This window comes from Amphibalanus amphitrite, unplaced genomic scaffold (assembly GCF_019059575.1).
Source record: "Amphibalanus amphitrite isolate SeventyFive unplaced genomic scaffold, NRLGWU_Aamphi_draft 000035F_arrow, whole genome shotgun sequence".
NCBI lineage: Eukaryota > Metazoa > Arthropoda > Thecostraca > Balanomorpha > Balanidae > Amphibalanus > Amphibalanus amphitrite.
The window spans coordinates 358,528-374,182 of NW_024881531.1; the positions used below are offsets into that span (position 1 = coordinate 358,528).

The window sequence follows — 15,655 nt, forward strand, 5'->3', positions numbered from 1 at the left end:
GCTACAAAGTGCTAAGCACTCGAAGGTATGCTTTGCCGCTTTTCGCCGACAGATGGCAGTAAAAGCGCGCGCCTGAAGATAGACTGTGCCGCAGCGCCTGAAGATAGACTGTACCGCAGCGCCTGAAGATAGACTGTACCGCAGCGCCTGGTAGCCGAAATGGGTTGGCGGGAAGGATGCCAAAAAGACGAAAGGGTCCGCAACTGAAACATAGAGCACAAAGCAGTTGGTGACGGGAAAGTGACGCCACAATAACACAGAAAATGGATGACCCGGAATAGGCCAACAATTGCCAATCGCCATTCGCCAAGGCCTACTATTATGAGCCCGTGTGCTGTAGGCATACAAGAATCCTCTGCGTCCCGCGATGGACCCTTTCATTTATCACATAGAGACGGGGAGAGCCCGGTATCGGATAAACAACAATCAACTGGGGCAATTATATTCAAATGGATGTTGAGGTGAAAGGTCACATTCAGGTGGAATGTGGAGTGTGTACTGTGTAAGTATGCCCTCGCTGGGGGCTGGTGTTTACCCTCACCAATCGGTTTTATAATGAGCGAAGTGCTCTGTATTTGGGCTATAAAACACGGTGCCTGTCGGTCGATATACGTCCGTCGTCCATGATGCATGACCTAAAGTGAAAGAGATGGGGTCATGGGTGCAATGGACATTGGGCATCCTGCTTCCTGAACCAAATTTTCATGACAATGACGTGATCAATGCGCTTGGAATTGTCGGAAAGATAGCAGTGATGTAAGTCTGGGATGGAGTAGACACACGTTTATAAATTATTTGAACAGGACGATGCTCCCATAAACTTGCAGTCTTGACAGACACGCCTCAATTTAGCGGATCAACGGCCAGCGCTTCTAATCGACATTGTTCTTAAACATAACAGAGGTCTCGAATCCTTCAAGTGCCGTCTACATCATGGATATTTTACCGTCCTAGAAACAAAATTACAAACGCATCTACAGGGATATGTATTCAGCATCTACACATTAAAATACGTGATGATTTTCAGCACAAACTTGTTTTGCAATGAGTCCATAACGAAAATAGAGCTCCTATAGTCCAGCATTTCTTTTGAATGCATTGCAGTATACACACGGATATTGCGAAAATATATTTGGTGAACGATGCAATATCACAGATATTTGCTATAACCCATTTCGCTAAGTGTCGTCAGTTCGAATGCTCACTTCATAATGCTCGCTGGTTTTCACTATACACATACAGGAAACCCCCAGGTCACGGTGCAAATACCGCAGAGCCGCCGAAAGGCATCCATCAGCGTTACTCAGCAGTTTTCTACGAACATTTGTGGTTCAATTTACCCCCTCCGCCACACACGCCAAGCCGGGACCATCCCGGACGATCGCTCGAATTCCCTCACTACCGAGGTTAGATCATACAGCCGTCACTCCCGCCTGGCCGGCCAGGCCCGGGCCCTCCTGACGGAGCATGTCTCGAACTCTACTGAACACCTCCGACGACATCTCGTCCGCCGCGACATCCAGCGAGTCGGCCGCCGACTTGAGCTTCTCCAGATGTGCGGTAGATGTCAGCACTGCCCGGGCCTTTCGGCTGCTGGTGAGTAGCTGTAGGCAGAGTGCGGCGGCAGCGCAGCTGGCGGCCGGCTGTCCGGAGCCCAGCGCGGCGGCCACCCCCTCCACAAAGCCGTCTGGGGGAAACAGAGGGGCGGTGTCAGTGTGACAGATAAGACAGCAGGCAGCAAGGCTGACAGTATGTAAAGATCAGCAATCAACACCAGTCAGCGGTCAGCAGTTAGCGAGGCTGACGGCAAATGTCAGCTAACAGCAGTGATCAGAACATCCCATGATCAGAACTATTATACAGCCTCAAACGGCGGATTAACTGAGCAACGGATAAGCTGCAGCAAACAGCCGACAGTAAGTCTGGAGTCGCGTATCCCATCTTACCGGTGTTGATGAGAGCCGTCTGCATGGCAGTGATGTAGCTGAGGTTCCTCAGAACGAGTACGGCCGACGAGCGGAGACTGGTGTCCTCCTGAGACATCAGAGCCACCAGCGAGCCGGTCACCTCCGGGATCTGAGACACGGGACACAAAATGAGACAATCAGACATCACGAGCCGGTAACCGCCGGGACCTGAGACAAAGCTTCGATCCGCATTGAGAAGTGCGAATAGAAATTGCGGCTCCAGAGTAAAAATCAAGACGAACAGCCGAGTGCTAAAAGCATCCTGAAATTCGACATAAAAACTGTTCCCAAAACTGTATGCCAAAACTCTGTCCTCATCCAAGCCCGAATGCGCCACGATCTCCGCTCCCCGGACTCACCCTGGCCACCACCTTCTGTCCCTCGTCGAAGAAGGTGACGTTCTTGATGAGTAGCATCCAGAGCCGGGTGACGGCCAGGCGCCGCTTCTGTTCCGAGGCGGGCGCCGAGCTCGAGCCGCCGCGCCAGAACCGGAAACCGGACAGAAACGAACTCTGCAGACGGACAGGAAACACATGGTGGTCAGTGTGTATGAAGACGGAAGGGAGTAAAGGGTCGGGCTGGCGTAACCACCGGCAAACCGTGAGTGGTGACAGCTTCGCTTTATGCTAATGTGCATTTACATTTTTTATCACGATCTTTACAGACAGTCAGGTAGACAGTCTGAAGCTCTTGGCCAAAGGTTAAAGGAAGATGAACTCAGCGTGCTAATGAAGTCAAGTAGAGTTGAGTGCTTCAAGTCAAGCTTCAGTACAAGGAACTCAGGACGGCGACTGACCCGGCAGATGATGGCTCGTCCCTCCTGGACCAGCGCGGCGGCCGCCAGCAGACTGAAGCTGACGGCCAGCCGCTGCACGGCGCCACTGTCGGCGCTGCGCCGCTCCAGGTGGCGCTGGCAGTCGTCCAGCACCACGTGCACCAGGGAGGCGCCAGACGGAGAGCCCGACGGCGCCTGGTGCAGCGCCGCGCTGGTGTAGGCCAGCCCGCGTGCGCCTGGTAAATGGAACACCATTGGTGATCAGCCAGATACATCAGAGGACTGGACTTGACAGGCAGACACAAATCGGTACCACCCATACCCTCATGACCATAACAGCATTCGTTCGTCACCCCGACCCATTTCTCCCCGCCTTACCCTCGGTGCATCCGGCTGCCAGCGTGTTGAGCGTGCAGAGTACGGTGACGGTGAGCTGCCGCGAGGTGACACACCAGGGCCACAGCTTGTGCAGCAGGTTCGGCAGCCCGTCAGAGGCCAGCGCCTGCTTCACCTCGGCCGAGCCGCTCATCAGGTTACGCAGCAGGTCCAGGTCACTGACCAGGTCCGACAGCAGGCTGCGCTCCTGTCGGGTCACGGGAAAATGAGGTCAGATTAGCTGTCAATGCATAAGAGTGGATGGAATGGACAAGTAAGAAGAGTAAATCCCAAGATATATTGAGTCTCTCACAGGCGGCAGTGCCTATCACTGTGAGGGAAATCGACACAGCTATTGACTGTGCTGATTGCTGAAGGAGTGCCAATTGACAATCATATCCGAATCGAGAGTCTCCGCACAGTGACTGACCTTGACCTTGCTCCTGGCGGCGCGCACGCTCAGTGAGCCGGTGACCAGGGCGGCGATGTTCTCCCGCAGCTGGCCCGTCAGCCGGCGGTGCAGCTGCGCCTGCAGAGCCGCCCGTTTGGCCGCCGCGCTGACCAGCAGGAGGGCGGCCAGCGGCCGGCGGCTGGCGGCGCCCCCGGCCAGCAGGGCGGCGCACAGCGGCTCGCCGGCCGACTCCAGGCCGGCCAGCAGCGGCGCGCCGGAACTCAGCCGCAGCAGCCGAGCCGCCTCCGTGGCCAGCAGGGGCTCCAGGAGGGCGGGCGCGGCGGCCAGCGCCGGCCACAGCTCCGGCCAACTGAGCAGCAGCTCGGCGCTCGCAGAGAAACCCTGCTCGCGGTCCGAGGAGAGAAGAGACAGCAGCAGACAGAACAGACCCTCGCACAGCTCCGTGTCTGCGAAAAACGAAGCAAATACTCCGTTTGGCTTCAAATATTTGACTTGAGGCATTTTCAGCATGAACCATCAAAACGTCAATCATCTACCAAGAAACAAAACACTGAGCCCATCTTCGCAAACTCCCGCACCTTATCCCTCCATATTCCACTTCCTCTGTCCTTACCTCCCGTGGTGACTGCCGTGCCAGCCGCCGCCTCCAGCGCTCTCCTATCACAGAGCAGCAGGTGGGCGGCTCCCGGCCGACCGGGCTGCTCCAGCATCACCAGAGCCGAGCACAGCCGCAGCGCCTCGGTCCAGAAGGGCGCCACCTCGGCGGGCGGCCAGCCGCGCCAGCCGCCTCCCACACCCAGCGCGTCACTGAACCTGAGGGACGGAGGGAGGCCGGTTAGACATGTAAAGTTATCGGGAATGTAAGGTTGGTGTGAATCGTGATTCAGGACCATTTACATCCCGTAATCTCATTCCAAAGGCGAAAAGGCATCTACATATCTCAGTCCATCCTCCCTGGAGCTGCTACCCACATCAAACTCTCGTCCTCCCTTAAACTACCATAAACAAGCCATAAATCCTGGTTCCACGCCGCCCTTTACCCACCTGAGCAGCGTGTGAACGGTATCGGTGAGCGGCCCCACCAGGTCCACGGGACACAGCACCGCCGCATTATGGGAGAGCCGCAGCGCCGCGGCCGCCAGGCCGGGTGTCACAGTCTGCTCGGGGTCGGCGGCCGTACCCGTCTGTAGCTGAGTCACCAGCCGAGACAGCTGGCCGGGCCAGTCAGCGTTCTCGAGCAGAGTTACCAGCGCGCCCGGACCCGTCAGACACACCTCGGCAGCAGCGTTGGCCACCTCTGGGCCACAAAATCGGTCTGCGGTGTCCGTCTCCGTGTCGGTGTTGGTGTGGAGGTGAGCAGTCAGACTGGCCAGCAGCAGAGCAGCCTGCTCGCGGACAGCAGCCGCCTCCCCCTCATCGAGCAGCAGGCCGAGCGAGGCGCCCCAGCAGCCGCCGGGCAGGTGTCTGGTTTGATGTGTGAGCAGCGCGGCGCCCTCTGGCCAGCGGGTGAGCCCCAGCGCGGCGGCCAGGCCGCCCCAGCGCACCTGGGTGTCCTGGTGGTGCCACAGCGCGGCCAGCCACAGCAGCCGGCCGCCGTCCGGCACGTCGGCGCTCCAGGCGGCCGCGCACGAGTCGCTCCACTCGCAGAGCCGGTCTGTGACGGCGGGCAGACAGAGAGCGGCGGCCGCCAGCACCCCGGCGCCCATACAGCTGTCGGCGGGACCGGAGGCCGGCAGGAACGCGGCGCAGAGGTCCCGCAGCAGGCGCACCGACGGGTGGAGGGTCTCCGGCAGCGGGTGAGGAGAGAGTAGCGCGGTCTGGAGCAGCGCGGCACACCGCTGCACTGACACCAGGCTGTAGAAATGCCCCGAGCCGGCGCCGGCCGCCGCCGACACCGCCTGGCTGGTCAGGGAGTCGAGGAGCTCGGCGGCGCCTGGCGTCGAGCGGCAGCAGAGCTCCGCCAGCAGCTGCAGCGCTGGACGGGGAGAGGAGGGCGGTCAGATGGGGTCAGCGACGACGCATGGTGGTGCCAGTGACTGGACGTGAGGACCGAGTTGAACGCATTGTTCGTCAAAAACACCTGTCACCGTAAAAAGTGATATGATTATCAACTCAAAAAGAAGGCGGAAACAAACGAAGTGTAACCATGAAGAGAGCCGAAATCTGCAATCACTCAAGTGGCTCTTCCGCCCCTTTCCACACTGTCACTGGAACCTCTGAGTAGCGTCCAAGTGCCATTATCCCCCCTATCTTCCACTGGGTTCCCACATCTCGTACCTCTGAGCGCGGTCTGCCGCTGACCCTGCTGTGGGTGGTCGGCCGCGCGGACCAGGGAGTCGGTAAATACCTGACTGTGCTCGGAGAGCAGCGTCACCGCCCTGTCGGCACACGCAGACAAAGGAATCAGCCAATGGTTACCACAAGTCACAACAGTGCACAACTTCTACAAAAATTGTGACACTATCCCTTGAAAAAGGTTTTGGTAGGTATAAGTGGACTTCGCTGAAGAACCTGTGGCAGGTCGAATAATAGACCATCGATCGCTTTTCATACGCATAAGCATGATTTCCAGCTATGCCGGCATTTGTATTTTGTATCTCCGTAGAGACGGAGCACAAACTATCTTAAGAAATATCCTTTCCTTCCCTTCCTCTCCACCCGGCGCGGATCTGACCTGTCTGGCAGGTGACTATGTGCCGGCAGCAGCAGCAGCAGCTGCAGGGCGGCCGTCAGCACCCGCCGGTCCGGCTCGGAGTTGGGAGGGGTCAGCAGGTGACGGCGCAGCACAGACAACCACCGGTCGACGGATGAAGACGAGAATATACCGTCACTGCGGGGAGAGACGGTGGTGTGATTAGTGAGAAGACAGGCGTGCGAGGACGGGGCGTGCTGCAAAAAAGGTCGTCGAGCCGTCATTACGAGTGGTATAGATGCTGCGGGACGAGCCATTTAACAAACGAGAAATAGCACCAAAGTAGTCGGAATCACTGCGACTTTGGGACTTTATTGATTAGGCTTGCAGACTGATAAAGGACTTGTGACCAAACAGAACTTTCCAAACCGCCTGACTGGATGTTGCTGATTTTATTGACTGTTGCTTATAAGCTGTTAGTCGACAGCCTTCTGGCCCCTCGACTCACCTGTCCGCATCGCCCGTATGTCGATGCAGGGTCACATAGCAGCCCAACTGTGAGAGCAGCACCCGCGCCGCCGTGTGGGAGCACACGCCCTCCAGGTGTCGGAGCGTGTCGGCCGCCACCCGCTGCAGCTGCCCGGCCTCGGCCGCCGCCAGCTGCCATTCGGGCAGCTGCAGCTGCTGGCTGTACTCGGCAGCCGCTGGCGCGGCCCGCAGCTCGCCGTGCCAGGCCAGGCTCCAGGCGGTGCGGAGCAGACCGGCCACACTGAGCCGCTCCCCACACACAGTTACCGGCTCGGTCAGCGCCGTCGGCGGCAGCTCGCCGGGAGCGCGGCCCAGCGGCCGGCGCCGGCGGGCCGTCACCGCGAACGGCAGCCGCAGAGCGCTGTCCATCGGCGGCGGAACGAGCACCTCCCAGATCTGCTGACCGGACCGGCGGCGGCACACCAGCGCCGAGTCCAGACTGGCGGCCAGCAGCAGCTGGGCGGCCGCCGCGCGCACCCGCTCGTCCAGTCGGAACATAAGCAGCACGCGCACCAGCAGCAGCAGCAGCTGCGGATCGTCCCCCAGGTGGTGCCGGCAGCCGGCCGAGAACAGTGCCAGGTGGCGCAGCGCCGACACACAGTCCGGCAGCAGGCTGATGTCGTGCGCCAGGTCGGGCTCGCGCAGCACGGCGCGTGTCATGCTGCTGAGCAGGCGCGCCAGGCCGTCGTGGTCAAGGAAGGCGCGGTGCAAGTCGGGGTCCTGCAGCAGGACCGCCACCTGGGAGAGCGTGGCGCGGCGCACGTCCAGCGCGGCCGTGCCGCACCAGGCCAGCGGCAGCAGAGCCGTCAGCGTGAGCACGTCGTTCACCTCGCCGCGGCGGCTGGCCACCGGCGGCGGCTCGGCCACCAGGCTCAGCTCCGCCAGGTCCAGCGCTCCCAGCTGACTCAGGTCGGGCAGCAGCTCGACTGTGGCGTTCTGCGCGGACAGACGCGACATAATCCGACTCCAGGCGTCCTCTCTCACAGCGCGGCTCCGGTGGGTTGTCAGGATCAGGTCACTGCGGAGGTGCTCGGCGCGACACAGTCCGATGACGTGGTTCAGGGGTCGCGTCAGCTGTGGGCGGGTCACGTGGCAGAGGAACAGCGGCAGCGCGGCGACCAGCACGGGCCGGAGGCGGGGCACCCAGGCCTCCGAGGTGACTGCGTAGAGCACCAGGTCGGTGGCGTCCGACTCGATCTGTCGGTCCGATAACCCGTCCGTCAGCGCTAGCTCCAGCACCGCCGGCTGTAGGAGGGCCGAGACAGTCCGCCGGCCGGCGTCCCTCAGCGCAGCGCGCGCCGCCGCCGCCGCCCCGCGGTACGCCGCCGAGCGCACCGCCGGCACAGGAGAGCTGAGGAGCCGCAGCAGCAGCCGGCCGCCGGCGCGCTCCTCCTCCTCACCCTCAGCCTCCTCCTTACCGTCCTCAGCCCCCTCCTGCCGGCCCGCCGGCGTCCCCTCGGCCGCCGGAGTCTCACACACGGCCGCCACCGCCTTCTCCACCAGCTCTCGGCCCCCGTGCAGCTCGATGGCCGCGGCCGCCGCCAGCGCGTCTTCCCGTCCACCACCGTCCGCCAGCCGGCGCGCCGCCTCCATGGCCGAGCGCAGTCGCTCCAGCCGTCTCCACAGCCGCGCGCAGCCGGAGTCGGTGACCAGACGCAGCAGGCGCGCGTGCAGCGCCGGCTGCTGCGCAAACAGCAGCTCGTCCAGCAGCACGTGCAGCGGGGCGGCCAGCAGCCGGTGTCGGCGGGCCCAGAGACCGGGCGGAGGTCGGAGGGAGGCCCAGGCGTCTGCCAGGAGCGCGGCGGCCAGCAGCCAGCCGGCCCGGTGCAGGTGGACGCTCTCCCCCGAACGGTAACACTTGTGGTGCCAGCGGAGCACCTCGTCAAACACCTGACGGACACAGGACGGCCGGTGTGAGACGACGGCTCGCTCATGGACTCTAGTAATATCGGAAAACGTGTAGAACAACAAGCAACAGCATGAATATATCGAAACTGGCTTGTACTTAGCGGGACGAAAAGTCCATTAACCCGGCACCGCCTGGGCTATTTCCGTACCCACGACAGCCTGGGGGGGGGGGTCGGATCCGACCCCCCCCCCCTGTTATCTCGAGAACCAATGGTCGCATCGAGCCCCGCGAGGCGGCGTTCGAGAGGTCTCTACGAGACCTTCCCAAAGCACTCTTAAGATTTTAAGATTGAGGTCAACTTTCGGGTCAAGGTCAGGTCAAAGGTCAAATTCTGGGGTTTTGCATGATTAGGCTTACGGACAGCGGAATCGATAGCTGCTGCTCGAAACTCACCAAAAATGACCTCAAAGGCCTAGTGAAGGTACCATGTGCGTATAGGGGTCATACTAAGTACGGGTCAAGGTCAGGTCAGGTCACGAAAGGTCACGGTTTTCACTTTCTGCTACATGGGCGTGCGACACATGTTTTATGGCTTATTTTTCACGCCGAATCCGATGGTAATGGTTATATGTGACCCCAAGTCACTGTGCTGGTGATAAGTGTGCATTGAAAGCGTAAAAAATCGTTTATACCATACATAACTAAACGAGGGCTGAGAAAAAAGGTCAAATTTTCAACTTTTTATTTTTGACATAAAAATGCACTTTTCTAGACGAGCTTTGTCCCAGGAATCTAGTGGTGTCATTTGTTTTCACATGCGATGTTCAGAAGTGCCTCTAATTCACGAAAATGCTTATGACGTCACCATGCCCTATGCATGTTGAAGCTATTTTTTACAATTTGGGGGTCAAAAATCAAGATAGAAAGTTGAAATTTGGGACATCTAATGTTCTAATAGAGCTCTATAACATATATTCCGGTTTTTTGGAAATTCTCAAAATTTTGGATTTTATTAGCTGTTTTCCAAAAAATGTAGTTTTTTGAATTTTTAGGGGTGAAAAACGCATTTTATGGAAAATCCGAGATAGCCATTTTAAAGAACTCGTTGAGCTGCGTCTATTCATGTCCTTAATTTGCAATTTGCTTCAAACCCTGATTTTTGGCGATTTTTTAAACATTTAACACTTTTTGACTAAAAACGCCATGTAGTTACATCACTAAAATCGATATATCTAAAAAAAAATTCAAATTTTTTTCTTAACAATTGCACAGAACACGTCAAATTGATGGGAGAGAAGGTATGCCAAGTTTCAAGTTGATAGCGTAAGCGGTTCTTGAGTTATTTAAGAAAAACGGAGGGGGGGGGGGTCGGATCCGACCCCCCCCCCCAGGCGGTCGCGGGTTAAACTAGCATAAACAAAGCATTTTACCAATTACATATTCCAGCTACCATCCCACTCGGCCATCTTTTCTTCCCTCACCATCTCCCTAGCGCCTCCATTACCCACCTTGAGCGCCTTCATGAGCGCCTGCTGCGCCCTCTGCTCGGCCTCCCCCTGAGGCGCGGCCCAGAGGCGGGCGGGTACCACGCGGCGGCCCAGCCGGCACACGGCGGCCCCCAGTCGGGCGGCGGCCACCAGGACCGCCCAGTGTCTCACGTACAGACAGCTGAGCGCCTGGCTGAGTAGCTGTCCGCAGAACGTCGGCAGCGAGAGAGCGCCGGCCGCCTCCTCGGCAGTGGGGCCCGCCGTCTGAGGGAGAGGGACGGAGGAGGTGAGCAGAGGGAGAGGTCCGCGGTCTGGTGGAGTAATTAGAGGGAGAAAACGTCATGTAGGTAATGGAACCATCGAAGGATCATGAGCCCATTCATAGACTTGACAAATAAGACTTCAGGATAACCGAAACTTCGAAAACGCTGAAGAAAAAACAAAGCGAAGAAAAATGATAAACGACTAAGAAGCAGCTGAATACCGAATAGCAATCAAGACTCAGCAGATTATCATTGCATGAGTGTTTCACACACTGCAGTACGATTACCCAGCCCGGTTAGACGGTAAGGACCACCCCACAGGCCACACTGCACGCCCCTGCAGCAGCTGTCTCACCAGAGTGGCGGGCTGGCGAGTTTCGGGCGCGCTGAGTATGTCACAGCGGTGCAGCAGCGTCTCGGTCAGCACGGTCAGACACTCGAGGCAGGAGAGCAGCACGTCCGTCTCCGACTCGTCGGTGGACACCAGCACGTGGAACACCGCCTGACCGAGGAGACGGCCAGTTATAACGAGCACGTGCTAAAGAAGATTACGTGATGAGGGGAGCCTGCGGTAGTGAACACAGCTACCCAACTAGCCGGTAATAGGTACAGGTCCTGAATGGACGCTAAAGCGTGGTACATTTAGAAGGTCAATGTAAAACAGAAACTTGATGATGCATTATCTCAGAACCCGTCCTCGGTAGCTACCTGCAGCAGCACGGGCCGCTGGAGGAACACCTCCGCGGGGAAGTCCCTCAGGGTGACGTCGTGCAGAAAGTGCAGCGCCTGGCGCACGGCGCGGCCGTCCCCGGACGTCAGAGAGGCCGCCGTGGACGTCAGCACGTGCAGATCAGACCCGATCAGACTCTGGCAGAGGGACGGGGAGGTGACGTCAACGAGGTATCACTCAAATATTAAAGACATTATTAAGTATCCCAATGAAAAGGCGAGTTTGTTTGTTTATTGGGACTTAAGGGCGCGCCGACTACAAGGTCATTTTGCGCCCAATGAAAAGGCGAGCCGTGAACACCAAACCCAAGTAAAGCAAATAGCCATCTAGCTAAAAATATCCGATAATTGCAGCTAAAAACATATCTTATTTCAGAACAACCAAGACTCGCACAACGGAGGCCATAACCCGACCAAAGATCGAGCATGGAATTTAGAACAGCGTACCTTCCAGGGCAGACTGTGAATAATGTCCCCCTCATCCGGTGGCTCCTGATCCTGATCCTGATCCTCCTGATCACTCTCCGAGCTAGCTACTGACATTCTGAAAGGAAATGACTGTTATATCAGATCGCTGACATTTACGTTTCATTGTCCAGGAAAATCGATGCTGTCATTGGACAGTAAAATTGATGCTTATCAGGACGAGAACATGCATTTTTGTATTATCATTCATTTGTACTTTGTTGTATTTGTTCGAGTAGTTGTCAAACTGACCTGTCCTCCATTCCGGCCGTATCATTATCATCCGGGGTGAACAGCACCGGAATGAAGTCTCCACCGTACTTTTGGTCGGGCCCATCCCCGATCTGGAATACAGAATGAGCAGACGAGTTACGAAACGGTGACAACTTAATGACGCTAATCAAAGACGGCGACCGCTCTTACTCTATGATGGTGGGAAATGCGATGGATATTTATAGGAAATGTGCTGCATTGCGTTAAATACGGTGGGCACAATCATTCATTGAACATTTCGAGGTGGGACGAAAAAAAAAGAGATGAAAAGTGAATAGAAATATATTCAATCTTAAACGGAAGAAGGCAAACCAAACCTTATCAGCGCACCTTAACCCTACCAGGTTCCGCCTGATATCATGCACTATCCGCCCCACACCTCCTCCCCGACTGCTCAGTTGCTCACCTGGTGAGGCTGGTCCCCGCCGGGGGAGGCCGTCCGCCACGGACCGTCCCTGATGGGGGAGGGCTGCCGTCCGGCACTCCCCGGGGAGTGCTCCCCGCCGACCCTCCGCAGTGGGGAGCGCTCCCCACCCACCCGCCGGACCGGAGAGTGCTGCCGCTCCGGACTGAGCCGCTCGCCATTGATAGATCCCTTCTGAGAGAAATGAACATTATGAGGCATGAATGGGGCATTACTGTGTCAATTGTCAATCTTTTATGTAGAATCAAATTCAAAATAAAGCTTATCAGCAAACAACCGGAAAACAGCACTTCCAAACTGAAGACGTCGAATTTGAAGTTCAGCAAAACAAATCGTTACAAACAAACGTAGGGAACTTCGATTCACAGCTCCAGTCACGACATCGCCCGCCATATCACAACCACACCGACACCGCCCATTCCCACATACGTTAGCGATCTGGTCGAGCAGCCGGAGCGCCTGCTGTCGACCCTCCCAGCCGGGCAGCAGCAGCTGGCTGCGCAGCCGCTCGGCCAGCTGCTGGGATGGCAGCAGGCCCAGCGAGACGGCACTCAGCAGTGAGTCAGCAGCGCGCTCCCGGATCTCCAGCAGATGGTGACCTGATGGGGGGGAGGGGGTAGTGTTACTGGGGGTAGTGGGGGGTGAGTTCAGGGGCTGGGGGAGGAAAAAGGTCACCAAACCTGCAGGGTGAGAGAATGCATACTTGGATGTTTACCTGGTAGGTCATATTTCTAGTAAATGGAAATGGAGTAAGATAAACTCAACATATATTATTAGACTTTATCTTCAGATGCATATATTCTAATGCATTCAGAAGCATGCATCTAGCTGATGCATGCATCAGCAAATGTGAGCACTTGCCTAGTTTGGTGATGAAGAGGTCAACAGAGCTCTGTGACCTTCCAGCCTGTGTCATGCCTCTTGTACATTCTTCACCCATCATCAGCTTGCAGGCCTTCTGGCATAACTCTCATTTATAAATAAATAAGACATTGAGATACAAGTAACCCTTAGTTGCTCATGCTGGCACTTGAATCTGAAACATAGCAACTTTTCATTTGGAGATTGGACTTTGGAGTGGGTATATCTTTCATGAGAGAATTTACTTAACAATTGGTGAGACAATCCCTCCATTACAATTAAACCTAACACCGGGCTAACAGAGCTCAGAATAATTCAGCATGCATGCATTATTGCATTGCATTACATGAGTAAATAGAAAATAATTGCTCAGGCCAGTTTTACCAACAGAAAAATACCTAGCCCCCTGCCGAATTTTTTGCCTAAAGATGGCTTCACATACGGAGATGATTCACAAACCGTAAAGCCCTATCCACTTACGTCTTACGTGCCTAGCCTATCTCATTTACGCTCCGTATGTGAAGCTGTCTTTGGGCAAAAAAAAATCAGCAGGCTGCTATTTTCTGTCAGTAAAACTGGTCTTTGATCAATTATTTGCAAACCAGCCTACAGTACAATTACAAGCCACTTGAACAATGAACTTGACACTTCTCTGACTATTTCAATTTACAACACTCTCACTTCTCACTAGATTGAGATACATCTGAAAGGCATGCATGGAAAAGAACAAAAAAGAAGTTGCAAAAAAATAAGAAATTGAAATAACAAACATGTTTTGACATTTCAAGATTGGTACCACTGATTGACATCAAATCTATATCAATCATCCTTGGCTATGCACACGCCGCACGTTGGTTGGTTGGTTTTGGGTTAAGCACCACATCCAGTGGACCAAGGTGCTAACCGGAACTCTCACGCTGTTCCAAGCGGTCAGGTAGCGGCAATGCCACGTGCATTGCCCGGGAATCGAACCCGGATGGCCGAATCTAGAGGCAAGTATCTTACCCCTAGACCGGAATGCTCCCCCCACACGCCGCACGAACAGAGCACAAAATTTGTTTACCTTTCAAAAGCCGCGCCACCTTGCAACTGCGCCACCTGCCGCAGATAGGGTCGGGAAAAAAACTTCACAACATGAAGGAAATAAAAATTCGTGAAGTTTTTTGCGGGAAGAACGTCGCCTGAAGTAATCTTGGTCGCCTGGGTCGCCAGCATAGATCTAAAAGCGTCGATAGCGATGATGACGATAAGATAGGGCCAGGGTCCCACCAGCCCATGACAGCCCTCGGAATGCTATCTATCTAGCAATGCTGCCAATAACTCGAGCGAGAGGGGATATTGGACCATGAATAATGAATTAATTTTGTCAGCGTTTCGGGCATAGGTATTTTTTTTTTAATGGCTTGAGTTTTGCTGTGAAATGGGTGTAGTGTGAGAGTTGAGTTTTGGAGGCTGTCGCCTCGGCGCCGCGGGGAGCGTCGGCCGGCCGCCGTCTGCCCCGTCCCCTCCGGTGTGGACGGAGGGCACATCTGGTGTCGGAGCGGTCCCGGCGGCCGTTCGTCCCAGTTTCGGGGCCATGCCGGCGCGCCGGATAGGGAAGAGGGGGAGTCGTGTCCGAGCCGAGCCATGGGACCGCACGGTGGTGTGTGAGGGTGAGCGAGAAATACAAAGCAATTTGGCAAAGACTACCTTTTACAAGCTATTTCGGCAACATGCCTGAAGAGAGCGATGGTGCAGTGACGCGGCAGTGATCGGCACCGCTTGCAACGACTTGCAACGGAGCTGTCGAGGCAGTGAGAAGCAGGGGTCGCCCAGGAGCCGTGGCGTCTGCCGTGGACCCCGCCCGTCACCACGTCTGTCCCGGTGGCTGCTGCTGGACTGGCCCATATACAGCCGGCCGGGAGGATCGGCAGATACGGCGAGGTGGACTGCGACCGGCAGAAGAACCTAGTGCCGCTGGACTAACTGGACACTGAGCGGCTGGGCCGCTCTGTGCAATGCTCTGGCGAGTGATGCTCGCAGTGAGGGTGCTGGCGAGTGATGCTCGCAGTGAGTGCGCTGGCGAGTGATGCTCGCAGTGAGGGTGGTGGCGAGTGGTGCTCGCAGTGAACGTGTTGGCGAGTGATGCTCGCAGTTAGTGCGCTGGCGAGTGATGCTCGCAGTGGTGAAGGTGACAGCCGGTGGGGCTGTGGAGGAGCGGCAGCCGGTGGGGAGTAACAGCCGGTGGGGCTGCATGGGATTGGCAGCCGGTGGAGCTGTGGAAGTGACAGCCGGTGTGGCTGTGGGAGTGACAGCCGGTGTGGCTGTGGAAGTGACAGCTGGTGGGGCTGTGGGAGTGACAGCTGGTGGGGCTGTGGAGGTGGTGGCAGCCGGTGGGCTGTGGAGGTGGTGGCAGTTGCCGGGACTGCACTGAAAATTCCACAAAAGGGTCGTGTGGTGACAGTTGCCGGGACTGCACTGGAAATTCCACAGGAGGGCCGTGTGGTGGCAGTCGCCGGCACTGCACTGGAAATTCCACAGGAGCCGTGTGGTGGCAGTCGCCGGCACTGCACTAGAAATTCCACAGGAGGGCCGTGTGGTGGCAGTCGCCAGCACTGCAATGGAAATTCCACAGG

The 15,655-nt window shown here is 56.6% G+C and overlaps 1 protein-coding gene across 1 annotated transcript; it reads right to left on the bottom strand.

Moving 5' to 3' along the window:
• Positions 1-969: 969 nt before the first annotated feature.
• Positions 970-12,906, bottom strand: LOC122370524. The gene is made up of 21 exons (XM_043346191.1): positions 12,864-12,906; positions 12,609-12,778; positions 12,162-12,353; positions 11,735-11,826; positions 11,465-11,561; positions 10,997-11,155; positions 10,644-10,790; positions 10,047-10,289; positions 8,481-8,579; positions 8,025-8,372; positions 6,856-7,886; positions 6,227-6,359; positions 5,807-5,972; positions 4,574-5,504; positions 4,143-4,342; positions 3,548-3,975; positions 3,121-3,325; positions 2,764-2,978; positions 2,327-2,479; positions 1,947-2,076; positions 970-1,687 (listed from the first exon to the last, which is right to left on the bottom strand). Exons 1-21 carry the CDS (start codon positions 12,904-12,906, stop codon positions 1,413-1,415), a joined length of 5,457 nt encoding a protein of 1,818 aa, XP_043202126.1. The 3' UTR covers positions 970-1,412.
• Positions 12,907-15,655: the final 2,749 nt, after the last annotated feature.